Raw genomic sequence first — 27,553 nt, 5'->3', positions numbered from 1 at the left:
TGAGGGAATGTCATAAGCCTGATTAGGATAGCTGCTTGCAAGCAGGCACAGCTAATCTGATGAAGAGAGCAGATATTTTATTACTTAGAGGTAGTCTACAATGCCATAGAAACGTGTACCGGGGAAGTCTGCACTGTGGGAGCATGCGCCTTGGAAACAGGTACCGTGGAAGCAGACGCTGCGGGTAACGTCATTTCAGCAACTAATGTTGGAATTGCATTCCATCCTGTGTAGTCACGGTTGCATTAGTGACTCCCATCCCATGCACACTACTGGCAGGTGTCTCATTTAGGCTCAAACCAGTTCTTTTTTTCTTTTTTTTTTTCTTTTTTTTTTTTCGGAGCTGGGGACCGAACCCAGGGCCTTGCTAGGGCCTTGCTCTTGCTAGGCAAGCGCTCTACCACTGAGCTAAATCCCCAACCCCTTCAAACCAGTTCTTTAAAGCAAACGCAAAAGGGTATTTTCACATTTCAAAGCCCATTCACCAACAGGAACCTGGAAGAGGTGCGCCCAAGTGATGGAGCCCGCAATCACAGGTCAGCAAGAACAAATGGGACATGCGTAAAACATTTCAACGACAAGAAGCAAAACGTCCTTATCATTAATACATGTGTTTATTGCTGTGCGTATGTGTGCCAGCATATGTATGCCTAGAATCAGGTCTCCTTCTCCACCATGCGATCCTGAGGATTGAACGCTAGTCACCAGGTCTGGTGACAGATGCCTTTACCCAAGGGGTCATCTCCTTGGCCTAGGCGACAATAATTTTGACATCAAGGAATACTTGGTAATCCCAACACTTAAGAGGCAGAGGCTGGAGAATCAGAAGTTCAAGGTCATCTCTGGCTATCCATCAAACTTGAGGCCAGTATGGGTTACCTGAGGTCCTGCCTCAAAAAATACAAACAAGGAGCCAGGTATGATTAAGTCCACCTTTAGTCCCACACTTGGGAGGCAGAGGAAGGCAGATCTCTGTGGGTTTGAGGCCAGTCTGGTCTAAAGAGTGAGTTCCAGGCCAGCCAAGGCTCTATCAGACTGTGTCAGCAAGGTGGCCTCATCAGGTAAAGGTCTGATGCCTGACAACCTGAGTTTGATCCTCGGGCCCCACATGGTTGGAGGAGAGAACTGACTCCTAAATGTGGCTGTAATTTTAGAAGATCAAAACGAAGTAAAACAACCAATGTGATAATGATCACATTTTAAGTTTCTCGATAAAATGTACGGTCGTTATTTCCCACAGTATTATCCATGTTTGTTCTGCCTGGCATCTTTTAGTCATTACGTCTCTGTTGATTTTGTAAACTGACCCTTCTACCTGGCAGCCTTGTTGAATTCTGGAAAGATTAGGGTTGGGTCCAACTGTGCAGAATAGAAACCTACTCATGGAAAAAGGTCAGAGATGGGAGCTGTGTAAACTCAGTTCTGCAAACAGAAGGTTTCTGTAGGTAGGTGTGTGTGTGTGTGTGTGTGTGTGTGTGTGTGTGTGTGTGTGTGTTCTGGGGAACCCAGGGCCTCCTGTGAGCATGCTGCACCACCACTGGGCCACTGTCTAGTTCTTTGTGTAGATACTAAAAGCAGGGACGGACTCTATGCTGGGAATTGGAATTACTAACTAATGGAAGAGTTAGAGGGAAAATGAGATCTTTTAGTTTTAAGGTCACTCTACTAAGTGGGGACTAAAGTCTGAGAGGGACACTGTGGCATTTATGGTAGCTTTGCCTCTGGATGCCCACCAGGGTTAGGTGGGTTGAGTCATCTCCGCATCGTGAGCCAGTGGCTCTGACCCAGCCTTGGGTCTGTGTTTCGAAGCCCTCTCACCTGCCCACTGCTTGCCCACTGTAGTATCCACAGCAGGGCTTGAATCTGGAAGCATCTTAAAGGATTCTGTGGCCTGGCTGTGTTCAGCATCCTGCTCCTAGAGATGAGTGGACCTACTACTGAGAGACCATGCTCTGTCTTGCCCTGTAGCTCTGGCATATGCTATCTCAGTGTTGTCCCCCCCCTCCCCGGAAAATAAACAGTAAGAAGGAAGCCCAAGTCTGATTCTCTCCTGACTCCCCAAGATGAGGGCCAAGAGCAGCCCTGTTCCGAGAGCAGCCCTCTTCCCCCACATGGCTCATGCCTGGCTTAAGGCCCGTCTGTAGCTCTGTACAGGATCCCCACCCACACATTCTCAGGGCATGAGAAGTTTCCCTCCCAGATGCCTGGAACAGCACTCATTTGTTCTTGGGACATCCAGAGAGGTTGAACCATCTGTCTACACCTACTTCCTAGATGAAGAAACTGAGTCAGAGGAGACCAGCTTATTAGTATTTTCCATGGGAGAGCTAGCTGCTGGGGACCTGGGAGAGGGAGCGGGCTGCAGTGGGTTTTGGGACTCCACACTCAGGCAAACTGAACTATAGACAAAGATAAAAGTCAGCTATCTCCCACCTGGTCAGCTGCTCTCCCCTCTCGCTGTACACAGACCATCGGCATCTGCCAGGAATGTAGACTGCTCCACACCCTGTTGCCCCGGCACACCTCACCATGCTCTGCCTGGCTCCACTACAACCCTTGGAGACCTGGACAAGGGGCTCCCCACACTTTCTCTTCCTCCAGCACCCAAGTCTTGAGCCTGCAATGGTGCCGAATTGACTGCACCTTTGTGGCAGCAGCCAAAGCTGTCCCCGTCCAGGTTTTTTCCTACGGTGCTGGGGTGAGACATGAAAGGAACTCCAGAGTGAGGGTCGGGGGGCACATAAGTCACATGGGGGACACAGGGTTGCCAGGTAGTACAAACAAGTCTCCTGTGAGTGATTCCTGGTCCACTTCCCATTAGGACGGCCTGGTGCTGGTTACGTGGTATTGGAAACTCCAGTTCAGCTGGGGATTCTCATAACTGGTGCCAGGGACTTTCCTGGGGTCCGTACTTCCTAGATCCACGCTCAGGGTTCACAATGGCCTTCTGGGGGTCAAAGTGACAGGAGAATCTATGCTAACTTAGAGGTCAGTAATTACTCATATCCAAAGTGCACAGTGGGTAGTGTGAATCTTCATCTCCATCAGTGCCTCTTGGCACCTCTGGCCCAGCTGGCCAAGGGTCAAGACAAGCACAGCACAGGTTCTGAGAACTGCCCACCATGGGTGTTCCTCCCAGCCGCACCAAGGTGGTGGCAAGGACTCACTTCCCCTTCTGCTCCTCACATGCTGTGTAACCCTAGCTGGCCTCAAGATACCTCTGGGGTTAAGGCAGAACCAGGTGGCCCCTGGGTTGACAACGCATCCCTGGTTTTTGATCCCACCCACCCTCACCCAAGCCTGAACTTTGTAAGGAATGTGGTCTGACTTCATTTCCCATCACTCAGGGCTAGCCCTGGACTAGGCTGGGGGGCGGGGAGGCTGTGCACGCGGCTGTAGACACAGCGCCAGGCAAAGAAGCAGAGAGAGGCTGTGATTTTTTTTTTCTATTCTTTTTTTTTTCTGGAGCTGGGGACCGAACCCAGGGCCTTGCGCTTGCTAGGCAAGCGCTCTACCACTGAACCAAATCCCCAACCCCTGAGGCTGTGATTTTCTTTTTCTTTTTTTTTTTTAAAGATTTATTTATTTATTATATATAAGTACACTGTAGCTGTCTTCAGACACACCAGATCTCTTTACAGATGGTTGTGAGCCACCATGTGGTTGCTGGGAATTGAACTCATGACCTCTGGAAGAGCAGACGGGTGCTCTTAACCGCTGAGCCATCTCTCCAGCCCGAGGCTGTGATTTTCTTACTGTGACCCTTCACCCTAGCTGGAGGGAGCAGGAAGGAGAATGCCCACCTCACCTCGAACTCCATGCTGAGGAGCTTGTAGTCTGCTCAGAGCCACCTGGAGAATAAGGGGCAATGTGGCCTGGCCATAAGGAAAAGCCAGTCAGCTCTCTCCATGGCTGGGTCCCATTTTAGAGTCCTAGACAAGACCAGCGAGGCCTGGCATACAGTTGGCGCTCTGCAGGTGTGCAAGTGATAAGTGACACTGGATGCTGATTGGTGCTGATCCTAGGTGATGAGGGGTGGGGTGCATCTAAACCACTCTCCTGTGTTCCTCCAGCTCCAGGGACCCCATATCACAATGCTGATGGAACCATTGTGGGATTTTCTGTTTCACACTGAGATGCGTCTTTAGTCCCAGCTGAATGGGCACCAGAATCTTGAATTCTATGTAACTGTAAGACAGTGGCTCCCATCTGAGTCTCTTGAGATGTGGGTGTGAAAGATGCAGATTCCAGGGCCTGAGGCTGCCTGTAGAGGCCAGGCTCTTCTGCTGCTCCCACTAGGGCTTGGTTCACATAAGGCTGGCTGCAGGTTGCATAGTCTCCTAGGTTGAGGGGAGACACTGAGACTGGTTTTTTACTGGGCTCACCTACCCCTCACATCATCTCCTGGTCCGCAGCCTGCTCTGCCTGCTCTGGGGCTTCTTAGTGTGGGAGCCTCCTAGCCTGTGGGGTCTGGGTTCCCTAGACAATCCTTACTGCTGGGTTGTCCAGGTAGCTCCGTACATGGGGGGATGAGAAGCCCATATTCTGAGCAGGGGTGGGGCGAAGTCAGCTAGAATACAGTCCCACACACTGTTCAGGAGGACGATTCTCAAAGGAACAGCTCTGCACCCACCCTGTCCACAGAACCCCTGAACCCCACCCCAGAGGGGACAATCTGGTACCCATTTATTTACCAGTTCTCCTGATCATGTCAGAACTTGAAAAGCTCTCAGAGAAGCCGTGTCACCCAAAGGGACTGACACGGAAGAGACATCACCTCTCTCCACAGCGTGGTCAGCCTGACCGGGCCTTGTGTTTGTGCAAGTCACAGATACCTTCAGCCCCATGCCTCAGGGCCAAGGGTGGACCAGCGAAAGCCCCAGCAAGAACCACTCAGTGCCCCCGGTACAAACAGGGAACCAGTAACAACCTGAGCAGGGGACAGCCCTGCCTCTTTGTCCTATGCTTCAAGTTCTGCCCTGTGGGGATGGAGGGTGAGTTCAGCTGCCCACTGGGCCTCATAGCAGAGCCACCTAGCTGACTCAGACCCAGGGCCCCTCCCTGAAGGAGGGCTGGTTCTCCTAGGGGCGGGCCCCGGCAAGCAAGCGGTCAGTGTGGGGAGTCTGCCCGGTAGACACTACTGCCAACAGGCCCCTCACTGTGTCCAAACAGTGGTGTGAGTTGAGGGGTGGGACAGGTGGGGACCTCAGAACCATTGTTATCCACAGACCATGGCCTTGCCAACAGCCCAACCCCTGCTGGGGTCCTGTGGAAGCCCCATCTGCAGCCGCAGCTTTCTACTGCTTCTCCTTAGTCTTGGTGAGTATGGGGTGGGCTGATCTCCAGGGAGAGGTAAGGGAACCCAGGGCCTTCATGAGTTGGGACCTTGGATGAGGCTCTACCTGCCCTTGGCTTTCTCCTTGGGCCGTCGCTAGGTGTCTTGAGTCCCAGGAAGGTTAGGGACTGAGAACAATGAAAGGCCTAGAAAGTGAGGACACTCCTAGTGGGGAAGATCCCTGGGCCTACGGAGTGTAGGTCATATGACACAAAGGGGTGCAGGGGCCTTAGCTCTCTCTACACCCAGTGGGGTATGCAGAGGGCTGGGCCAGAGAGCAGTTTTGCCCCAGCCTCTCTTTCAACTTTGTACCCTCTGGCCCACAGGGTGGTTGCCACTTCTGCAGACCCAGACTACAAGGACAAGCCAGGTGAGGTCTTGGGGCTGCAGGGTGATGTACCTTTAACATGAATACATACCATTGCTTGGTGTCGATTTTCAAAGAGGGCTGTGGGGAAAAGTGTCTCTGAGCCCAGAGAGTAGCAGGATCCTGGCTGTAGCTGAATCCCGAAAGGAACTGAGTTGGGAAGCAGTGGGGCCCTTGGGAGTTAAGTCCCCTGCCCCAGAAGTAGCCAGACTCAGGCAGTACCTGGGCCTTGAAACAGTTGAGACCAAACTCTTGGGTAAAGAAGTACCTATCTGCTTGGGAAATGTCAGCCAGGCCTTGTCCCCCTAGGAGGCCGCACTTCTCCATGCTGTGACCGGCACCGTTGACTTTGCCAGGTGGGTTCAGCAGCTTTGGGGGCGTTCAGGAGCCCCTTGTGGGCTGAGTGAGCAGGTGCCAGACATCCAGGTTCCCAAACTGTCATTCCTCAAGGTCTTGAGTGATCTTTCTACCCACTCCCTCCCGATCTGGCTGGCTCAGAGTTAGGGGAAGGACTGTGTTCCAGGGCACAAGCACCTTGTCCTCCAGGCTATCACTTGTCCCAAAGAGGGTCACAAGAAGTCCAGGCTTCTGAAGGGAGGACGCTTTGGACAGGGAAGTACTTCTAGAGGGACAGTGGGTTCAGACTCCCAGCCCTGTCCCCAGTCTTCCCACAGGCCTCTTTCTTGGCCTCATGTGTGATGAGGTATCTGGCCTAAGCATGGGACACGCCAAGGAGCTGGCTATGGCTGTGAGACAGAAGAATATCGTGCTCCAAGTACATCAGGTCAGTCCCCTACTATGGTCCTTGGATGGTATGAGGGAGAAACACTGCAACTAGGAAGTTGGTGACCAGTTTGTAGAATACCACTGCTCATCTTCATGCCAACTCAGGGTCTGGTCCTGGCTAGTGGCTCCCCTCAGAGCTCCTCATGCTGCCTAAGCTGACCACTAGCTTGTGTATCTTCTGGGGGCTCAGCTCTCTGGGGGTCTGAATGCCTTTCTTCTGGGCCTGCTATCCCAAGCCTGAGCTGATCTTGCTGTCCCTCTCCTGGAGATTTTGCATTGTCTTTCAAGGCTCTGTCCTCAAAATATGGTCAATGGTGGCATGACTCAGGATGGGGAGAGGGAGGCCAGTGTGATGAGCGTTCATGGATTCCAGATCAAGACAGACCTGTCCCTGGCTCTTGAGGCAAAGGGATGTTCATGCTATAGTCTATGAACAGAGCCAGGGTACAGCCTGTGGCATGTAGGGTGGAATGGAACTGGGGTGCCCCAGGCCATCCTTGAGAGCTGTGGCCTAGAACATTCTAAGCTGCATGTCCTGGTCTTCCGGCAGCTGCGCTGTCTGGCCCGTCGCCTCCCTAAGCACCTCACCAACGAGGAACTGGATGCTCTCCCACTGGACCTGCTGCTCTTCCTCAAGTAGGCCTCAAGCTGAGGACTTGGTCTCATCCTCCCACTGTCTAACCCTGGACTACAATGTGCAGTGACTGGGTGGTTTTGTCAGGGAGGCATTTAATGGAGTGCTCTGTGTGTGTGTGTGTGTGTGTGTGTGTGTGTGTGTGTGTGTGTGTGTGTGTGTGTGTCTGTCCATCCGTCTGTCTGTCCATCCGTCTGTCTGTCTCTGTGGGTTTGTCTATGTGTGTGTGTGTCTGTCTGTGTCTGTGTCTCTGTATTTGTCTATGTGTGTGTGTGTCTGTCTGTGTCTGTGTCTCTGTATTTGTCTATGTGTGTGTGTGTCTGTCTGTGTGTCTGTACACTTACACAGTAATCAGCATACCCCCCTCTCCATAGTCCAGCCATGTTTCCGGGGCAACAGGCTTGTGCCCACTTCTTCTCCCTCATCTCTAAAGCCAATGTAAATGTACTCCCACGGAGATCTCTGGAGCGCCAGAGGCTGCTGACCGGGGCTCTGAAATGCCAGGTCTGGAATGGTATCATCTACTAGAGGTAGACAAAGCACAAAGGGGGGGCTTGGTTGTTCCCCTAAGGTGCTGAAGCTGGCTGTGTGTGCAGGGTGTGTATGGATTTCAAGTGAGTGAGACGGATGCACGGGCTCTCGGAGGCCTGGCCTGTGACCTGCCTGGGGAATTCGTGGCCAAATCTTCGGAAGTCCTCCTCCCCTGGCTGGCAAGATGCGGAGGACCCCTGGACCAAGGCCAGGCAAAGGCTGTCAGGGAGGTTCTGAGGAGTGGAAGAGCCCCCTATGGGTGAGTAGGAGTGGCTTAGCATATAGGCAACTACACCTGAGGTTATTCATTACCAGACTGGGCTTTCTAGGGCCAGGTCTCCCCTGCTGTATTCTGTCAGGTCTTGTTCCCTAGGAGGTTGCACTCCCGACCTCTCAACAGAGGTATTGTATGTCCCAGCTCCTGTCTCCCGATGTCTGTCTGGGGCCATGTTCTTGGTCTCTGAGCCGTGTCCTTGTTTCTTGACAGTCCCCCATCGACGTGGTCAGTCTCCACCCTGGATGCCCTGCAGGGTTTGCTGGTAGTGTTGGATGAGTCCATTGTCCACAGCATCCCTAAGGTAAGGTCCTGATACCCAGCCTGGCTTTGAGGCTGCTAGACCTTGAGACTCAACCTACCACCCCCCCCATCCTTAGGATGTTATCACTGAATGGCTGCAAGGCATCTCCAGAGAGCCCTCCAGGCTGGGGTCTAAGTGGACTGTCACACACCCAAGGTTCCGGCGGGACACAGAACGTGAGCCCAGAGCCATGTTTGTTGGGTAGCAGACGGAGATGGGACAAGTAGGGACAAGGGGTCTAGCACTGCAGCGTTCCGTTTACTCCTACCAGTGGCCCTTTCTTGTCTCCTCGGCTTGGTCAGTCATAACTTCACGGGGTGAATAGGACTGCCGTCAGTGGGTAAACTGAGGCCAATGTGTCATAGCAGGTGTGGGAGGAGAGAGAGTTGAGAGGGGCCTCTGACTCTTGCCTACCCCTGCAGAGAAAGCCTGCCCTCCAGGGAAGGAGCCTAACGTGGTGGATGAAAACCTCATCTTCTACCAGAATTGGGAGCTGGAGGCTTGTGTCGATGGTACCCTGCTGGCCGGCCAGATGGACCTTGTGAATGAAATTCCCTTTACCTACGAGCAGCTCAGCATCTTCAAGCACAAACTGGACAAGGTAATTCTTTTTTTTTTTTGGTTCTTTTTTTCGGAGCTGGGGACCGAACCCAGGGCCTTGCGCTTCCTAGGCAAGCGCTCTACCACTGAGCTAAATCCCCAGCCCCCGACAAGGTAATTCTTAATGGGCTCCCGTGTGCCTGCGGGATCCAGGACTACGGCTCCAGGAGTTACTCTGCCCCTTCTTCCATAGACCTACCCACAAGGCTATCCCGAGTCCCTGATCAAGCAGCTGGGCCACTTCTTCAGATACGTTAGCCCTGAGGACATCCGGCAGTGGAATGTGACTTCACCAGACACAGTGAATACTCTGCTTAAAGTCAGCAAAGGACAAAAGATGGATGCTCAGGTATCATCTACCCCATGAGGCATGTGGCCTGATGGGGGATGCACCTTTCCCTGCTCCAAGGTGCCTCAGTGGCTTCTTCCCACAGGTGATTGCCTTGGTCGCCTGCTATCTTCGGGGAGGAGGCAAGCTGGATGAGGACATAGTAAAAGCCCTGGACAACATCCCCTTAAGTTACCTATGTGACTTCAGCCCCCAGGATCTGCACGCTATACCCTCCAGTGTTATGTGGTGAGTTCAGGTGCCTGCAGGGCTGAGCGGATATTCAGAGCTTCCTAATCTTTGACATGTCCTACGATGTCCCCCAGGCTGGTTGGGCTCCATGACCTGGACAAGTGCAGCCAGAGGCATCTGGGTATCCTCTATCAGAAGGCCTGCTCAGCCTTCCAGAACGTGAGCGGGCTGGAATACTTTGAGAAAATCAGGACATTTCTGGGTGAGTCAAGGCACACACTAGGGGTAGCCACCACAGGACCACTACAGACCCCACAGTCATATGCCAAATTCTATCCTCTCCCTGCCCCACGTCTGGGCATATGTGGGATCTGACTCTGATGACTTTGGCTCTCCAACCCCTTCTGGCCCGAGTGGTCCAATGGTTGCTGAGCACAGAAGGTCTTGGATATTGCCTCGGAAGAAGATAATCTCTGAGAAATTGAGTGTGCTAGTTAAGAGTGGGACTGTGTGGTGCTGAGGGTTTTCAAACTGAGCCCTCAACATCTGCAGGTGGGGCCTCCAGGGAGGACCTGCGGGCCCTCAGCCAGCACAATGTGAGTATGGACATAGCCACTTTCAAGAAGCTGCAGGTGGATGCCCTGGTGGTAAGTAGAGGTAGGAACTATACAGTCACCAGGCTTCCTGAGGAGAAGGGCTTGGGAGTTGGTGGGGTCCTTACCTTTTGTCAGGTAGAGCTTCATGAGGGCCTCGTGTGTGAAGCAGGGGTATAGGAGGGACAAAAGACAGGACTTCATGAGGACAGGTTGGACCTTGTGAGGGGGGAATTTGGACAGGCTCTGCTGGCAGATATATGACCTCCTGAAGGGCCCCTTGTTTATAGGGGTTGAGGTATTGTGGGCTGTGGTTTACTCCCAGTGGACCCTCCAACCTTCTCGGGGCCTAGAGACTCTGATGGCTGCCCTGTGCTCTGACAGGGGCTGAGTGTGGCTGAGGTACAGAAACTTCTAGGGCCACACATTGGGGACCTGAAGACTGAGGAGGATAAAAGCCCTGTCCGGGACTGGCTCTTCCGACAGCAGCAGAAAGACCTGGACAGTCTGGGTTTGGGACTTCAGGGTGGCATCCCCAATGGCTACCTGATCCTAGACTTCAATGTCCGAGGTGAGCTGGGCTGCCTGTGGGCAGAGCTGGGGGTGGAGTTGGGAATCTGAGTGGCCTCTTCTCTTTGCAGAGGCCTTCTCCAGTGGAGCCCCACTCCTTGGGCCAGGATTTGTGTTTGCATGGATTCCAGCTCTGCTCTCAGCTTTAAGACTGAGCTGAGACCACCACTCCTAAGGCTCCTGGTCCCAGCTCTATTGTCGAGCCCCATCTTGACCAGGAGGGGATACCAGGGGTCATTGCCAAAGTTTGAGGATTCTTGAACCCAATAAACAGTGGCATGTGCCCCCTTGAGATGTCCTGCAGTGTTCCCAAGTCGAGAGAATGACTTTGGAGTTTCTTGTGATCACAGAAATACAGTTCTCCATGTTCATCCTCCCCATCCACTAACTTAGAAAGAGGAATGAAATATGGTAACCCCCCCTCCCCAGGCAGGCAGTAGTAGCTATTCAAGGCCTTCCTGGTATGATTGCTGATGTCTTCCAAGGGTAGTGGAAACCCTGAGACTCTAGCTGAGGGGTGAGAGGCCACCACAGTCTAGACCCTGTCAAGAGGATTCTGTCCCCAACAAGGCTCTCACAGAGACATGCTGTACAGTAGCCTTGTGCTTTATTCAGATCCACCAGTGAGGGCAAGAGACATTCAAGTAACACCAAGTTCCACTTGTCTTGGAATAGGTCAGAAGATCTGAACTCTATACCACCTGGTCCTTGAGGTTGGGCAGGTTCTAGTGCCTTATGGGCTCAGAGTCATCCTCCTAGGAGGGGGGACACAGCAGCAGGTCCCCCTGGGGGCCAGAAACATGTACTTCAGCCTAGGCAGGTGTCCTGTTCCACCTAGCAGCTCCAGTTCTCCTGAATCTGATGTTCAGGGGTCTGACTGTCGTGGGTCAGTGCCATTGGCAATGGCCAGAGTCCTAATGTCCTGTGAGCAGTGGCCATTTGTCCCGAAGGTAACTGACACAGTAGCAGCCACAGAAGGCTGGAGGGCAGAGCCACAGCAAGTGACAGATGGACTGGAGGACTTCCTGCAGGTGGAGAAGGGACCCATTAATCCTGATTGGAAGATGCCCTCAGAGTCCCTTCTGTGTATCCTCCCCTTTGTGGTGGTGACAGATGGGAGGGCCAGTGGACGAGCCCATCCACGACTGCGCTTCTGGTCCCAGCCTGGTCCCTTCTTGTGGTTTGAGTTGAGGTGGGGGCATTTGTTCTGTTTTTGTTTAATCCAAGGATTGAACCTGGGCCCTTGTACTTGGCTAGGCAAATTCTTTCCACTGAGCTACATCCACTGATACATGTGTGTGTACATATGTATATGTGTGTGTATGTACACACACATATTAATACATATATGTATGTATATATACACATATAATACATATAGTTATACATGCATATGCATATAATTTAAATTTTTTTGCTATTTATGTGTATGAGGACTCTTATTTGTATCTATGCCTGTATGATAGAAAAGGACATCAGACCCCATTACAGATGGTTGTGAGCCACCATGTGGTTGCTGGGAATTGAACTCAGGACCTCTGGAAGAGCAGCCAATGCTCTTAACTGCTGAGCCATCTCTCCAGCTCCTGTGTATAAATTTTTGAGGCAGGTTACATCCAAGTTTCCCAGGTTAGCTTTAAACGTGCTCTGCTGCTCTGGCAGGTCTTAAACTTGCAGTCCTCCTGCCTCAGCCTCCTGAATAGCCGGGATTATAACCCTGGGCCACTAGGCTTGGTCCTGGTTTGGTAAGTTTTGGATGAGGCAACTGTGTCACTGTAGATGGTTCGTTAGGCAATGACCTGTGTCAGCTGTGACACATGACAGTTCCCATGAGGCAAAAGAAAGGTAGGGACAGCCAGGGGTCTGCAAAGGAAGGGAGCAAAGGCTGTGGCCATACCTGAGGCGTGGGAAACACCATCATTCCCTGACAGATCGGAGGACTGGATCAAACTGGATGGTGGGTAGGCAGTGTTGGGGGGCCTGTTGGTCACATAGGGCAGCGTGGGGCTGGTGTCCAGGCCCATCTCAGACAGATCCGACATGTTGTGACTGTGCATCCACAGGATGACGTTTGGATGGTTTCGGGCCTTCTGCAGATCCCCCACGTTCTGGCCTAGCAGACTTCTTACACTGTCCACACCCATGCTCTGCAAATGAAGCCAGAGGTTTGGGGAGGAGGTGTGAGGATCTGTAAGGGTACCCTTCCCTGTGAAGGACCCAACACGGTCAGTGCTGCTCCCAGGACTGAGGGGCAGAGGTCAAATGCCAGCTGCACTCCTCTGACTTTGGAGCACATGCATCTGAGACCTGGGATTCCTAGCTTGGCCAACCCCACTCTGTCTGCCAACCACAAAGACAAGACTCCCGGCTGGGCATTGTGGTGTATCTCGGTAATCCCAGCACTCAAGACACAGAGGCAGGAGGGTTGTGAGGTCCAGACTGGGGCTACAGAGTAAGAGCCCATTGCAAGAAAACAAAACAGAGGTAGCCCCCAGGCCCACCTTCAACGTCAGGGGGTTGAGGTTGGTGAACGTGTCAATATCCATGGAGATGTTGGCCTGGGCCAGGTATTGAAGTTCCTCCAAGGGGGCACCACCTAGAGGGAGCAGTGACGAGAGCCGAGGAAGCAGAGGACTTGCGGGGGGGGGGGTGACACAAAGGGTAAAGGAAGGGTATATTAAGGAGAGGCAGAGGAGCACAGTACAGGGCTCACCGAGGTAGGGGCGTATTAAGTAGTAGTATTCTCCCACATTGCTGGTGTTCCTAAAGGCCTCATGAGCCTTGGCGAAGAGCACGTCCTTCCGACTCTGAGGGCAGGGAGAGACGTCTGGAGCTCCAGCCAGCCTGCGAGCGGGATGAGGCGGATGAGAAGTCTTGAAAGGCCCTGATGGGACCACTGAGTGTACTCTGCATCCTCTAAAGCACTGATTTCCTCTTGCCCTCTGTATAGCCACCCAAATTTGAACCCACTGGGTACCTCAGAAAGTGGCCTTATTTGGGAATAATAAATTTCTTCACAGATGAAATCGCAGAAGATGAAGTTCCTAGGTTAGCCCTAAATCCACTTCCTGGTGTCCGTATGACAGGTGGGGGTTTAGATACAGACACATAGGAAAGAGCAAGACAGACTTCCCCGTGAGGTTCAGAGGGGCCTGGCCCTGTGGACATCCTGACTTTGCACTTCTGGCCTTTAGAAGTCTTAGAGGATATATTTCTCATTTTAAGCCACTCAGTTTGTGAGGCTTCCTTTCTTCATTTTATGCTTTTTAAGTTTTTTTTTTAAATATTATTTTTGTGTGAGGATGCACCACGGTACATGTGTGGGGTCAGTACTTGCTTTCACACTGTGGGACCCAGAGATCGAACTCAGGCTGTGAGACTTGGCAAGCACCATTATGAAGTGTGTGTGTGTATGTGTGTGCATACGTGCATGCGTGTGTGTGTGTGCGTGCATGTGTGTGTGTTCGTGTTTGTGTGTGTGTGCGCACGTGCATGTGTGTGTGCGTGTTTGTGTGTATATGTGTGTGTTTGTGCATGTGTGCGCACATGTGTGTGCATGAATATGTGTGTGCCTGCACGTGTGTGTGTTCGTGTTTGTGTTGTGCGCATGCATGTGTGTGTTCGTGTTTGTGTGTATGTATGTGTGTGTACGTGCATGTGTGTGTGCATGCATGTGTGTGTGTATTCGTGTTTGTGTGTGTATGTATGTGTGCACATGTGTGTGCACGTGTGTGTGTGTGCATGTGTGTTCGTGTTTGTGTGTGTGTATGTGTGTGTGCACGTGTGCATGTGTGCGTGTGTGTGTGTGTGCATGCATGCACAGTGCAGAATTTCACTTCAGTAGCAATTATTATTTGGGACACTGGCCTGGGGTTCACTATTTCAGCTAGTCTGGCTGGCCAGCAAGCCCCGGGGATCCTCCTGTCCCTGTTTCCCCAGGGCTGGTGTGGTGATTACAGGTGTGGTGATAACCTCCAGCTTTCGTTGGATGCTGGGGATCTGAGCTCAGGTCCCTGTGCATGTGCTGCAAGCACTTTGCAGGCTGAGCCGTCTCCCCTGCCATTTGTGACATTGTCTTACAGTAGTCCAATAAACCTCTGGTGGTGTGCCTTGGACCATTCCTCTCCCTCTCCCCACTTCAGCTTCCCCGTGCCTCGTGTCAGGAAGGTGGCTGCTTGAGAGGCTCACCGGAACTCTGAGGGCTGGATGATCTGGATCTGCTCAATGCTCATCCAGCAGAGACGGGAACTCCCGATGGCTACCAGAAGAGCTCCAGTGACCTTGCCGTTATGGTCCAAGAACCTCTGGAGAACTGCCTGGAGACAGCGCCAGGCTCAGTGGGGCTGGGTAAACCAGACCAGCCAGCTCCCGCCCCATTGCCAGCCTTAGCACCCTCACCTCTGTCTGGTTGTCCAGAGCCGCGTCTGAGGCCAGCAGGATCATCACTGTGTCTCCGGATGTGATGTTCCACTGGCCTATTTCAGCGAGGGAGTAGAGGTAGACCAGCGAGGGGATGAGGTGCAGCTGGTCCTCGGGGATGCCATGTGGGTAGATCTGAGGCAGGTGGGCAGTTTAAGTTGTAGCTGAGCCCTCCAGCCTCCACCCCACACAGACCATCCACACACCTGAGCAAGTTTGGTTTTGACAACATGCTGGCACTCTGCAGGCAGCGGGTGTTGGAGCAATGGGTCCAGGTTGGCCCTGAGCACACGTGTGCCTAGGCAGGACTCCAGCTGGGTGCAGTCATAGTGCACCAGGAAGAGGTCGTCGTGCAGGGTGGCTGCTGTGATGTTGCCACGGACACAGGATCTCCCTGCAAGGGGTGCTGATGAACTGCTGGCGGGTGAAGGCCTGAGATGACAGCTTGCTGGCTTTGGGACCCATCTTTAATGCTGGCCCACATTTTGTTCTTCTTCGCTTTTGCAGGGCTGAATCTTGCTATGTATTCCAAGCTGGTCTCAAACTTAAGATCCTCCTATCTCAGCCCCTTAAGTGCCACCATGCCTAGCCTCTACTTCTGACCATAACCAGGCCTTGACTTGCTCCTCATTTTTGGTCTCTAACCAAGAGCTTTGCCCAGACTGGATCAAGATTAGGAATCCAGACTTGGGGAGGCATAGAGTCCCTAGTATATGGTGGTCACACTGACCTGTGCGCCGCTTGGACCTTGAGGACACTGAATTGGCTTTGGACTCCAGGAAGTTGGTGACGAAGCGTCTGGCATCATGTCTGCTCAGCTGGCCTGCTCGGCAAGCAGCCACCACGCTGCGAAAGAAGTCCAACCCCACAGCCTGGCAGAGGCAAGTGTGTCTGTTCCCAGTCATAGGAAGGGTTAACCTAGTGCCTCCCTCTGCCCCACAGGCCCTTTGTGCTGTGTGATAAGAGCCCCCAGGGTCACCACTCAAGGCTCAGAGTAGCTGTGTGACACACATGGTCCTGGATGGATTGGTGGTACCCACAGCCAGTCCCACACCGGGTACCTTCCTACCTCCTGCACCTTCTCCCACAGATGGGGGCTGATGTAGGTAGCCAGAGGTCCCAGGGCCTGTAGCCCTTCCAGGTTCCAGGAGCCAGGAGGCCTGGTGCATGGGAGACAGTACTTACTCTATTGGAGTCTAATATGCTATCCCATCTCCTAAGCAGGCCGAAAGAATATTCATAGGCTCTTGATTCCTAGCCAGTACCCACAGAGTTTTAGGGATTTGTCTTGCTATGAACCCTAAGTGGGAAGCCCCCTTAGCCTTGCACCTCACTGCTTCAACCTGTAATGTCAGAGTGGGGTCGAGGCTGGGGTTAGAGTTCAAAGAACAGTAAGACTTCAAGGAGGCATCATTGCTGTCCTGGGTTCAAACCTCAAGCCCCTCCCATCTTATCTGAAGGAAGGAAGCCCTCTAGCCTCCCTGGACCACCCCCCCCCCCAAGACTGATTCTTAGAAACCCCACCCACCCGATTTGCGTCTTCCCATTGGCCAGCAGGGTGTTGAGGGCAGCAGTCTGCATGACAGTAAGCCCTGGGCAGCGAAGCAGATTCTTCAGGACACTGGGGTCTGCGGTCACAATTTGTGGTGCCTCCATGTCACATACCAGGACACCAAGAAGCCACAGGTCTGAGGCACTGAGCGGTAGGTGGGGTCCCCCCTGCAGGGACAGTAGGTCAGTGATGAACAAGTAACTGGGCCTCGCTGCTCAATCTTGTCTCCACCTGAGGTACCTACCAGACAGGCCAAGGCTGTGCGCTGCAGAGCAACTCTCTGGTTGGGTAGGTTGGCCAGCAGTTCTGTGTCCCCCTGGGCAGCGCGGTGAATGAAGGCCCGGCAGTTAGTGTCCCCCACCTGGCTCAGGCTGAAGACAAGCGGAGGGAAGTCAGGGAGGCAGGACTGGGCCTCCCACCAGCCTTCCCCATATCTCTAGGGTGGCCCAAGACCAGCGGTGGCGGCCCCATCACAATTGGAGGCACATGATAAGAAGATCATCACTGATGTCCTGGGTTCAAACCTCCCTGCTGATGGCAGGGATACTCACTTGTAGAAAAGTAGAAGGTTGGGTGGGTGGAACTGGAAGTCGTCCTGGAGACCTAGCCGTGCAGCAAGGTTGGCCAAGCAGCTGAGCTGAGCAGGGGTAGAAGTCAGGCAGCGGGTTACTGTCTGCCCAGTGTGGCCTGACCCTGGTGGGACACTGCCCAGCCCCTACCCCAGCTCAGCGGAAGACACACTTTAAGAAGGAATTGGAGACATGTGTGAGAGAAAACCTGGAGTAGCACAGAGTTGAGAAGGCAGGTGGAAAAACAAGGCCCGAGACAAGACAGTCCTGAGAGAAGCAGATGGACAAACTGCAGTAAAAAGTCAGACTAGGGTGGGGTGGCGCACGCCTTTGATCCCTGCGCTGTAGATGCAGAGGCAGGGGGATCTCTGTGAGGTGGAAGCCAGTCTGGTTTACAGAGTGAGTTCAAGGACAACAGGATTATGTAGAGACTGTGACTCAAAAAATAAAAATAAAAATCCAGATGTTCAAATTAGAGCTGCAGCAGTTGTTCAACTGTGTATAAGTTCTAACTCACCCGAGGCGAGCAGCCCTACAGAGGGTTAAAGTGGGTCAGCTTTGCCTAGAAAATGTCCGTCTCCCCTCCCCACTCTGCCCTCACCCTCCCTCTCTCCCTTCTTTTTCTTTCCTTTATAGGGGTCTCCCTATGTCGTCTGTCTGACCTTGAACTCGATTCTCCTGAGTACCGAGATGTCAGGAATACATCATGCCTATCGTGGCGAGCTGTCGCCATGTTCCCGGAGGGGGTAATGGCAGCTTCTGCCTTTCAGGGGACAGGTTCACTGCCTCTAAGCTGTCACAGCTGTGCACGGATAGACATTTGTTCCATCCCTTTGTCCAGGGGCATGTGGCAAAGCCTTGCTTGTTTCCACTATCAGTGTGGCTAGGGGCGCTTCGCCGGTACAAAGGAGCAGCTTCTGGTGCCGATTTCCTTCCGGCTTTGTTCATTTTTGCTTCTGGGTTTTTCGTCTCTTCTTTCGGCCCCCCTCCCCCATTTCCTGATAGAATACTACACTGTTCAGATGTTTTGCTTTTGCTTTTTTTTTTTTTTTTTTGGTGGTGGTGGTGGTGGTGGTGGTGATAATGATGGTTGGTGATGGTGGTGGTGATAGTGGTGGTGGTGATGGTGGTGACGGTGGTGATGGTGGTGGCAGTGGTGGTGGTGGTGGCGGTGGTGGTGATGGTGGTGATGGTGGTGGTGATAATGATGGTGTTGGTGATGGTGGTGGTGGTGGTGTATATACACTGCGACATGGCCAGAGGACAACTTGTGGGAGACGATTCTCTCTTTCCATCATCTGTGTTCTGGGATCAAAATCAGTTTGTCAGGCTAGTGGCAAAACCCTTTACCAGCTGAGCCATCGTGCAGGCCCTGCATCTTTCTCTTTCCTAACACACGCATGCAAAGCTGTAGTCCGCTGTCGTGCCTGCTGAATCCCATTGGTTTGGGTAAGTCTTCTTTCTTCTAGACAAGGCTCTGTTCTGTAGCTCGGGTTCAAACTCCTAATCCTCTTGTGTAAGCCTCCATGCCACTGGATTCCAGCACATTTCAACATGGCAGGCATTTTTAAATTTTCGTTTAGCTCAAACCCTTTTTACAACTGTCCTGGTGCCAGATGTGGTAGTGCACACCTGAAATCCAAGCCCCTGGAAGGTTTTTAACTTTCACGAGTTTTTAAGTTTGGGACTGAGGGCTTGAGAGAGAGGCAAGCGGTTAAGGGGACTCCTTAACGGCTCCTGCAGAGAACTTGAGTTTGGTCCACAGCCCTCACATGACAGCTGATAGCTGTGTGTAACTCCAGTTCCAGGGGATCCAACACCCTCTTCTGGCCCTCTCCAGCGCTGCATACATACATGGTACATAGTCATATGTGCAGAAAAACACTCATACATATTACTTTAAAAAATCTTTAAAAGAAAAAGAGTTAAGGCCATCCTTGGCTACACGTTGAGTTCAAGGCCAGGCTGGGATACACAAGACCTCACCCCCAGAAATAAAATCTTGCGAGTTTTGTTCATGGGCTGGAGAGATGGCTCGGCAGTTAAGAGTACTGGCTGCACTTCCAGAGGAACTGGGTTCAATTTCCAGCTCCAACATGGTGGCTCACAACCACCCATAACTTCAGTTCTGGGGCGTCTCCCACCCTCTTGTGATCTCTGCAGGCACTGGGCATGCATGTGATGTACATGACATGTACATGACAGCAAGCAGCAAGACATATAAAATAAATCTATTTTAAAGAGTGTGTTCCTCAGCCAGGCGGTGATGGTGCATGCCTTTAATTTCAGCTCTTAGAGGCAGAGGGAGGTAAATCTCTGTGAGTTCAAGGCCAGCCTGATTTACACAGTGAGTGCCAGGACAGCCGGGACTATACAGAGAAAACCCTGAGTGTGTTGTTCAATATCCAAGTATCTGAGAGTTCTCCATCTACTTTCTGCAATTGACTTCTTGTTCAAGTTCATTGTGCTCCGAGAGCGGATACTGGATGCTTTCTTTGTAAGGCTTGGGAAGGTGGATCTTAGAGCCAGTGATGGGTTTGTCTTCGTTTCTTACCAAGCATGCGTTCTTTCCGTTGTGCGGTAAAGTTGTCCGCCATACCAGCTCCAGCAATTAAACTTCTGAATGAGCTCCTCTGTATTCACGATTCCTCTGCCATACCTGATCTGCCCTGCCAGGCAGCAGACGGCACCGGCTAGCACAGTGCATTTACTCATTTCCCCTTCCAGTCTATCAGTTTGTGCAATGAGTATCTGGGCATTTTGAAGTTAGGTGCACACTTGTGAAAGGTTGTTTAAAAAAAAAATAAAGGATCTCTCTGCACAGTTGAGACAGTCCCCTATTCAGTCCCTAAAGGCTGAGGTTAAAGGCCCATGCCACACTGTCCAGCTCTTTCCTTCTGTTAAGTTGGGCAGATGATGGTTGGTCTGATGTAGGGCCAAGTGGGCTCGGTCGGCCTTGGTCGGGGCTCTTGCAGCCCCAGGTGGGAGAGAGGCCAATGGGCTAAAAGATCTTTCCTCATAAGTCCTGGGGCTAGACCAAGGAGGCATCACATCCTAAGTGAGCCCAGGGAGGAGCCTGAAGCAGCAGACAAGACCTGGGCCATTTCAAGTTGAGGCCGAAGCATCGTGTAGACGGACTTGCTGGAACCACCCAATGTGGGTACTTGCATTGGTCATCTTGTAGCAGAAGCCTCCCCTCAGAAGGGACAGACTACTTATTACAGTGGGGCCACCAAAGAGTCACATTCTAGGTGGTTTGGAGGTTGCCAGGATGACTTGGAGACAGCCCTCTGCTTCAGGAAAGCTGTGTGCCAACCCCCCAAGCCCTTGCAAAATGGCCCCTTCACCTGTGTTCCTGTCTGTTAGCCCGAAACGCCTGTGCTTTTTCGGCCCTTGCAAGCACTTACCTGCCAGGCTTTGAGTGCGACCCTCTGTGAAGCCAGGCTCCTGATTAAACTGGAGAGCTGTTCCCGGGGCAGCTGGCTGGCTGGCAAGCACCAGAAGTTTTGCAGGAGGGAGGTGTTGTCCCTGTGCGGGAGGAGAAGGAGGCCGTGTGGGTGTCTGAAGGGAAAGACCCGCGAAAAAAGGCAAGGGAGGCTTTGGCTACTGCAGGGGGACTAAGATCTCTCAGCCGTCTCCACCATTGGGGAGTAAGAGGCAGGGAGTACCTGTTACAGATAAAATATTCTTTCCTTCCCCCCTCCTTTCCTCCTTCCCCCTCTCCTTCCTCCCCTTCCTTCCCTCCTTCTATCATCCATCCTAGAGGACCTTGTTAGGGCCAGGTTCTCAGCTGGGTGGGACTTAACATGGGTCCTGCCATCACTCTGGGGCTCAGGCCTGGACCAGTCCTGATGGCTGCTGAAGGGTACAGGGTCACATGCTGGGTGACCATAGGTGAGGTCATCTTCTGGACTTTTCTCAGGGTGTTATATAATATCCACCTACTGTGGGGAGGGTGTCTCTGACGCTAACCCAGGCTTGTCTAGTCATACTTGGGACCCTGGTCCTGCCTGACAACTGGCCCATTGATGAACAGGATTCCCAAGAAATGGGAAAGTCAAGCTCAGGCCTGAGAGCCCTAGACCGAAGAAAATGACTAAGCTAAAATGACTTAGGGAATAGCGATGACTTTGAAGGCCCTGGTCCCTACAAGCAGTGATGGGTGATGATGGAGCTCCAGGGGGGACGCCTGGGGGATACTGACTGAGGTTGTAAGTCCCTGATGGTCAAGGCTTCTCTTGCCGCCATGTAATTGACACTGGACACTGGAAGCAGGCCAGCGAGCAGCACTGAAGTCAGGCTAGGCCCTCTAGGTCAGTGATAGCAGACAGTGGCCCTGTCTGTGCCTTACCTACAGACCCTGGACATAGTCCCTCCCCTGGGAACACCAACAGAGGATTCAGGACCACTCCTCCTCTCCATGCCCCATCTCAGAAAACAATATGCTCAGTTTGGGTTTTGCTCACCTGACCCATGTGTTGGCTTCGCTAGCATTTAGTCCCCCCTTGGGCAAGTCCTTAGTCTGAGGACCCGAGCAGTGGGCGGTGAGGGACAGGAGAAGGGCGAGACCAGGACTCGCCAGCGTGCCTGCAACAGAGTGTTGGTGAGAGCACGAGAAGGAGTTCCCTGTGACCGCCTCAGCCACAGCCCCTCCTAGAATGAGGACCTAGAGGAGGCTTGCAGAGCCGTATCAGTTTCTGTGCACATAGCCTGGGCCTGCGTGCAGTATGTCTGCTGGGACATACTGGGACACAGTATTTTCAAGTATGTGTATGTTTTCCGTACACAGGTACATGTGTGTAAGTGCCTCCTTGATTGTTGCTCTGAGTGCTTATAGTTTGAACACGGAGACCCCAAAACTCAGAGACTCCATATTCTTTCAAGCCTCTCCTTTCTGTAGTGGGCCATAACAGGTCTCCCAGCCCAGGAGGAAGGCACAGTGACACAGAGCAGACTCTTAGCAAAATCTCTTACACAGCAGCAAAGGGCCTGTGGAAGACAACAGGACAGTGCTCTGATGTCCTTTATGGACCATTCTCCTCCCTGCCTCCTTGGGACCTGGCCTGGTTTATGCCAGGACTACCAAAGAGGGCTTGGTCTATGTCTTGCCCTGTCTTGCCCACACTAGGACCCCTAGCACTGTGCTGGTGGAACTGTGGTTCCAATGCTCTTTTGTACCACACTAGCTGGCCTGCGTCCCAGGGACCTCAGTCTCCTCTCTTCCTTCCCTTGCAGCAGGTCCCCAGGTTTGGGTTCACGTGCGTGGGATGGCCGGAGCATCAATACCCCACCTCTGCGGCAACATGACCCATAGCCACCCAAGAGCCCCAGGCATCCCCTTCCGTGTGGAAGTGTTTTCTCACCCATTCTGGAGCCCATAGGCAACCGTCTGAGAGTTCTGCTCATCCTGGCTGAAGCGTCTCAGGGCAGGGAAGCCCAAAGGCTGTGGGTGGGAGGTCCAGGCCTGACTGGATGTGAGGCAGGGAGCGATTCAGGTTAGTTTCACCGGAGACGGAAAGAGAGAGAAACAGAAAGAGAGACAGTATCAAACAGCTCGAAGGGTATCTGACCCTGCCTGGGGAGGAAAACAGCCCCACAAACAAACGTCACAACGGCAGGGAGTGGCAGGGGAGAGGAGCTAGTGAACCTGGCCTTTCTTATCACAGGTTGGGCCCTGGGGACCCATGAGTGCCTTGTATCCAATTAGCAAATCTCACAGTGAATCTCCCAAGCAGTGGGGGAGAGGGGCCCCCCACACCTCATGGCCCAAACCCCAGCCGTCAGCTGTCTCTGAGATCCCGGTTCTAGGAAGACAAGAGGGGGCTCGGCCAGAGCTGTTGGCTCTGTTGCCTTGTGCCACTGACTTTCCCTACCTCGGGGTGCACAATCTGATGACTTCTGGGTTCCTATGTCCTCCTGAGGCCCATGAGGTACACGGGGAGGTCACTACCTGTGCGGGGAGCAAAACAGGCTCAGATGCTTAGCGGTTTGCAGCGCTGTGGGTCCCTTGGGGTCAGGTCTTACCTGAGCCGGAATGTAGAGTCTGGTAGTGAAGGTGCTGTCCAGGGCAGGGAAGAGGCTACTTCTGACCAGATGGCCACAGGATACAATAGATCAGGTGCTCCGGATGCCGGAGATCCAGGCAGGCTCAGATTCTCCCCATCTTTGCAGCAGAGTGTAGACAGAGCTGTCACGGTTCATGCTCATCTGCAAAACTGTCCCAGTAGCCAGGCCGGGACTGCTCTGCCCGTCAATCCACTGTGACCGCCACACCTGCCAGGCAGGCCTGTGGGAAGGAGACTAGACTGTGCCAGGTGATGCTTGTATCAACCCCTCGGGCCCAGGCATAGCACACACCTGCTCTTCAGCCCCAGGAGAAACTCAGGCTGAGCTTGGGCTGAGCTCAGGGTTGGCAGGCACCCAGCACACACCTCCCCTGGAGGCCCGGCTTCATTCAGGGTGTGACGAGGGGCAGCCTGAATTCACGTATGTCTCGTCTCTGAGCACATAGGTGTATCTGCACAGACTGTGCATCCCCAGTGCTGACACAGGCAAGCTGTCCCCACACTGGACATTAGACATGCAGAGACAAGTATGGTGACTGGGCATGGACACCCCACGGGTGCTAAGGACAGTGCCATGCAGACATGTGGGCTGCGAAGCACAGTGACCAGGCGGAGAGGTATACATTGGACAGCTATTCCAGCCGATGGCTCTACTCAGGGCCTGGAAGCTGCTGCCAAAATCTCAGGGCACAATCATCAGCACAAAGGCCAAGATGATGGCCCCACCAGGCATCTGAGAGGGTGAGGAAGAAGGTATGCAAGGGGGACTTCCAGCCTACCACATCCTGAGACGCTGCCTCTGGGCTGAAGCAGATGGGTCCTGAGTGTGCCAGGCTGGTTCCTGGAGTGTGGATCTGAAGCCACATAATCACTATCTGCACCCAAAGGTAACCATCAAACCTGCTCTGTGGACCGTGCAAGGCTGCAACTGTAGTAACAGCAGATCATAGCCCCACCCCCCAGGAGTGCCAGAGTCCTGCCTGGTGGGTGCCCCGTTAGGTTTGTGTTCAGACAGCTTGGCTACTTCAGAATCTTGCTCAGTATGGGTCTCACAGGGCTCCTGGGCTTCCATCTGGTCCAGTGTAACCAACATAGCAACTCCCAGAAGCTACATTTGGCAATAGTGAGCGGCACCCACTTTAGGGAACTCCATTCTGGATGGGCAAACTCCTGGGGACACCTTTTGGAAAAGGTCCCAAGAATAGAGAACAGGCTGACCCTGAGCCCCTGTATTAACCCGGGTCAAGGGCAGACTGCCAATGGAGCTCTGACTCCAGTGCTGACCCGGGGACAGGTTTTGACTAAGGAATTGTTTTTGTGCTTGTATTCATCTGAGGTCCTGGTATTGAACCTAGGACCTTGAGCATGCTAGTCAAGTCTCTACCACTAATTTACAGCCCCTGCTTTGGCTTACAAGGATACGCTGGACACAGAGACGCCCTCTGGGAGGAGGTGTCATGTGGTGAGGGGTCTCCACCTACCTCCAGGGCTCAGGTAGGCTGGAGGAGAGTGTCCACATTCTGGCTTGGGCAGAGGTCAGATTCTGGGCTGCCCATTGTGGGCTTGACCTCTAGGTAGCCCTAGGCCCAGAATCAACAAGTGATCATAGCAATAGAGTCACAGCCGATAGGGCCACATCCTCTCCCTCTCCCTGTTGTAACTAACTGAACCCTCTCACAGCCCTTGGGCTAGTTCGAATCCTGGATTTCCAGATGAGAATATGGGGGCCCAGAGAGGCTGGGGGAGTGGCTCTAGGGCACAAAGTAAGTGCCAGAGAGCCCTGGGCAAGGCCTTCAGCACACTGCCCACACTTAGCTATCCTGCCTGAAGTGCTGGCCAGGCAAGCATTGTCTTAGGTGGCCCCTCCTCCAGGGAGCCTTGTATAAGTAATTGCTCTATATCCTTTCAACCTTGCCTGCCCTATAGCCACAGGATGAGGGCGAATGTACGAAGGTGGATCCCTACTGGGACTCTGGAGCCTCATCTGGGGACATCCCCCTGGCATGGGAGCAGGTGCTCAATCAAGTGGGTAGGTACAGGGGCCTGGGAGACCATGAGGACTGATGGGGATTTTTTTTTTCTTTTCCTTTTTTCAGAGCTGGGGACTGAACCCAGGGCCTTTCGCTTGCTAGGCAAGCGCTCTACCACCGAGTTAAATCCCCAACCCCGATGGGGATTTTCTAGGTAGACATCGTTTTAGAGTGTTTTCTGGAGTAGGGCCTTGCTCAGGCCTTCTGCTCCACCTTTCCTCTAACTTGGCCTGTCTGTCTGTCTGTCTGTCTGCTTTCCATCTATTTCACTACTTGCCACTCTGTACCTAGCCATTGGGATAGTTCAGAGACCTCTCCCACCACTGCCCATTGGGGTTCTCCCCTGATAGCAAGCTATGGCTGGTGTACTGAAGTCTGGCAGAGCCTGTGACACGAGGTCACACTCTTTTGCTCTCACAGCTGGTGTGTCCTTTGGGAGGTAGGATGGGTGGTGGAAGTTCAGAGAAACATTGCCCCTGTCCAGGGACCCCACCTGACGCTCCTGTGCCCCGGAGGGTGCTGACTGTCTATGGTGCCAGTCACTGCTTTGCCTCCTGCTCCAGCAGGGATCTGCCCACCACGGGGGAGATTTGCTTCTTTCTCTTTATAATAATATTTGCATGTTTATGTGTGTCTGTAGGTAAGTGCACATGTGTTTATGTGTGTGTATGAGTGCACGTGTTTGTGTGTGAGCACATTTCTGTGTATATGTGAGTGCACGTATGCGTGTTTATGTATGTATGGGATTGCATGCATCTGTATAGATCAGAAGACAGTCCTGTCAAGCGTTAGTTCTTGCCTCATTTCCATCTTGTTTGAGATATAGTTCAAAGTTGTGTACACCAGGCTAGCTGGCCCACATGCTTCTGAGGAGCCTCCCGTCTCTACCTCCCATGTCATGGTAGAAACTTGGGATTGTGAGCTAGCATGTCTGGCTTTACGTGGGTTCTGGGGGAATCAAAACTCAGGTCTTCACACTTACACAGCAAGTAAGTCACCCATTGAGTCATCCTTCCAGCCCCTCCAAAAACTGCTTTTTAAAACAGGAGCTCTTCCAGCAGGCTGCCTTCCGACTTGTGTAGCTGAGGATGACTTCGAACTTGGGATCTTCCTGCTTCCCACCCTTGAGTGCTGGGACTACAGGTGTGCACCACCACGTGAAGGATTGCTTGTTGGTTTGTGTGCTCGAAGGCACTGCTGCAGTTGAAACCCAGGGCTTCATGAATGCTAAGCTGAGCTAAGTCCCCAGGCTTGCTTCCTCTTTGAAATGGGATATCTGCCATTGGTGGATGAAAAAAGCTGCTGGCTTGCCTTCCCAGAGACAGTGGCTCTTTCCTGTGTGAAACCAGATTCTTTATGCAGGTACTGCCCGAGTATTGGGCCTGTCCCTGTTGGTGCTGGACTTCCTGAGGGAAGCCTTTTGGGAGTCTTGATAGATAGATCCCTGCCTGAGGTCTGGCAGGGATGGAGTCCTGAGAACCACAGAGGTGTGCAGTTGGCCCAGCCCAACTCCCTACAGATCACAGGCTGTGGGGCACGCGCCTTAGGGTCCAGTTGCAGACATGCTGGTAACAGGACCCAGCAGTGCCCCTGTGTGGTGATAACAGGTATGACAGTTGCTGAAGGGAGGGAAGAGCTTTGCAGTTGGCTGTGAGGGAAGGGAGCACCCAGTGCCTGGGTCTGTAGACATCCCACCCGATCACCACTATGACTAGGCCTGTGCTAAGTGAGGGACATCCTGAGGTAGAACAAACAGGAAAAGACCGGTATCTCCCCATGGAAAGAAAAAAAAAAAAAAAAAGCTGGTGAGTGGCCAATGGGGACTCAGTGGGGCTTAGCATGGCCTCCCAATTTAACTCCAAGCTCTCCTTTTGCAGATTGGGAAACTGAGGCACAGGAAGCAGAAGCAGGACCTCATGGTCCTAACTTTCCTGAAATCTCTACCAAGATCTAGTGGGCAATGGCTTCTGGTCCAGTTCACCATGGGAATTGTAGTCCAAACCTGTGTGTGGGGGCAGTTGAGGAGACATATTGCAGTGGGGAGGGACTAAGCAGTAGCCAGGTGACCTCGTAGGGAATGTTGGTGACGTCCCTTCCATGAGCACTGGGACTCTGGGCACTTGGCTATAGGCCAACATGAACAGCAGCTCTCCTAGAGACTCTGGTTGAAAGTTGCTATCATGCTAACTGGGATGGGCCTTCTGGGTACTGGGCATATGATTCATCTTCTGGTCCCTACCAAGAACCCCCAAGCCCCATGCAAGTTTTCTCATTGCCTATGAGGCGAGGAAGGGCAGGAGCCATGACCTTAATGTCTACAGTGGGTCCTGCTAAGCAGTCATGGGCTGGAGGTCTGCCAGGTTCAGCAAGGAAGGGTCAAGGGTACCCTACAACAGATAAGCTC

At 52.9% G+C, this 27,553-nt stretch overlaps 2 protein-coding genes across 5 annotated transcripts; one reads left to right on the top strand and one right to left on the bottom strand.

Annotated features, from left to right (window-relative positions):
• Positions 1-1,373: 1,373 nt before the first annotated feature.
• Msln (mesothelin) lies at positions 1,374-10,806 on the top strand. 2 transcript variants are annotated; one of them, XM_006246022.4, is made up of 17 exons: positions 1,374-1,445; positions 5,229-5,319; positions 5,662-5,705; positions 6,012-6,058; positions 6,366-6,486; positions 7,039-7,124; positions 7,497-7,626; positions 7,719-7,912; positions 8,141-8,231; positions 8,308-8,407; positions 8,654-8,832; positions 9,025-9,180; positions 9,266-9,408; positions 9,486-9,613; positions 9,904-9,998; positions 10,329-10,515; positions 10,586-10,806. In XM_006246022.4, the coding sequence occupies exons 2-17, from the start codon at positions 5,232-5,234 to the stop codon at positions 10,672-10,674; spliced, it is 1,878 nt and encodes a 625-aa protein (XP_006246084.1). In that variant the 5' UTR covers positions 1,374-1,445; positions 5,229-5,231; the 3' UTR covers positions 10,675-10,806.
• A 298-nt stretch (positions 10,807-11,104) lies between these two features.
• On the bottom strand, positions 11,105-27,211 carry Mslnl (mesothelin-like). 3 transcript variants are annotated; one of them, XM_008767615.4, is made up of 17 exons: positions 23,079-27,211; positions 22,928-23,004; positions 22,418-22,522; positions 21,521-21,641; positions 20,462-20,582; positions 17,037-17,122; positions 16,730-16,856; positions 16,462-16,652; positions 16,003-16,093; positions 15,664-15,805; positions 15,140-15,327; positions 14,913-15,068; positions 14,703-14,830; positions 13,228-13,358; positions 13,016-13,110; positions 12,412-12,661; positions 11,105-11,539 (listed from the first exon to the last, which is right to left on the bottom strand). In XM_008767615.4, exons 3-17 carry the CDS (start codon positions 22,458-22,460, stop codon positions 11,349-11,351), a joined length of 2,061 nt encoding a protein of 686 aa, XP_008765837.1. In that variant the 5' UTR covers positions 22,461-22,522; positions 22,928-23,004; positions 23,079-27,211; the 3' UTR covers positions 11,105-11,348. The 3 variants fall into 3 exon arrangements, with proteins under 3 accessions (XP_008765837.1, XP_063126090.1, XP_038943037.1); XM_063270020.1 differs by having other exon boundaries at positions 13,016-13,358; XM_039087109.2 differs by lacking the exons at positions 11,105-11,539; positions 12,412-12,661; positions 13,016-13,110; positions 13,228-13,358 and having other exon boundaries at positions 14,913-14,989.
• Positions 27,212-27,553: the final 342 nt, after the last annotated feature.

This window comes from Rattus norvegicus, chromosome 10 (genome assembly GCF_036323735.1).
Source record: "Rattus norvegicus strain BN/NHsdMcwi chromosome 10, GRCr8, whole genome shotgun sequence".
Lineage (NCBI taxonomy): Eukaryota > Metazoa > Chordata > Mammalia > Rodentia > Muridae > Rattus > Rattus norvegicus.
The sequence above is the reverse complement of the archived record's forward strand: the minus strand, read 5'-3'. Positions and strand labels throughout refer to the sequence as shown.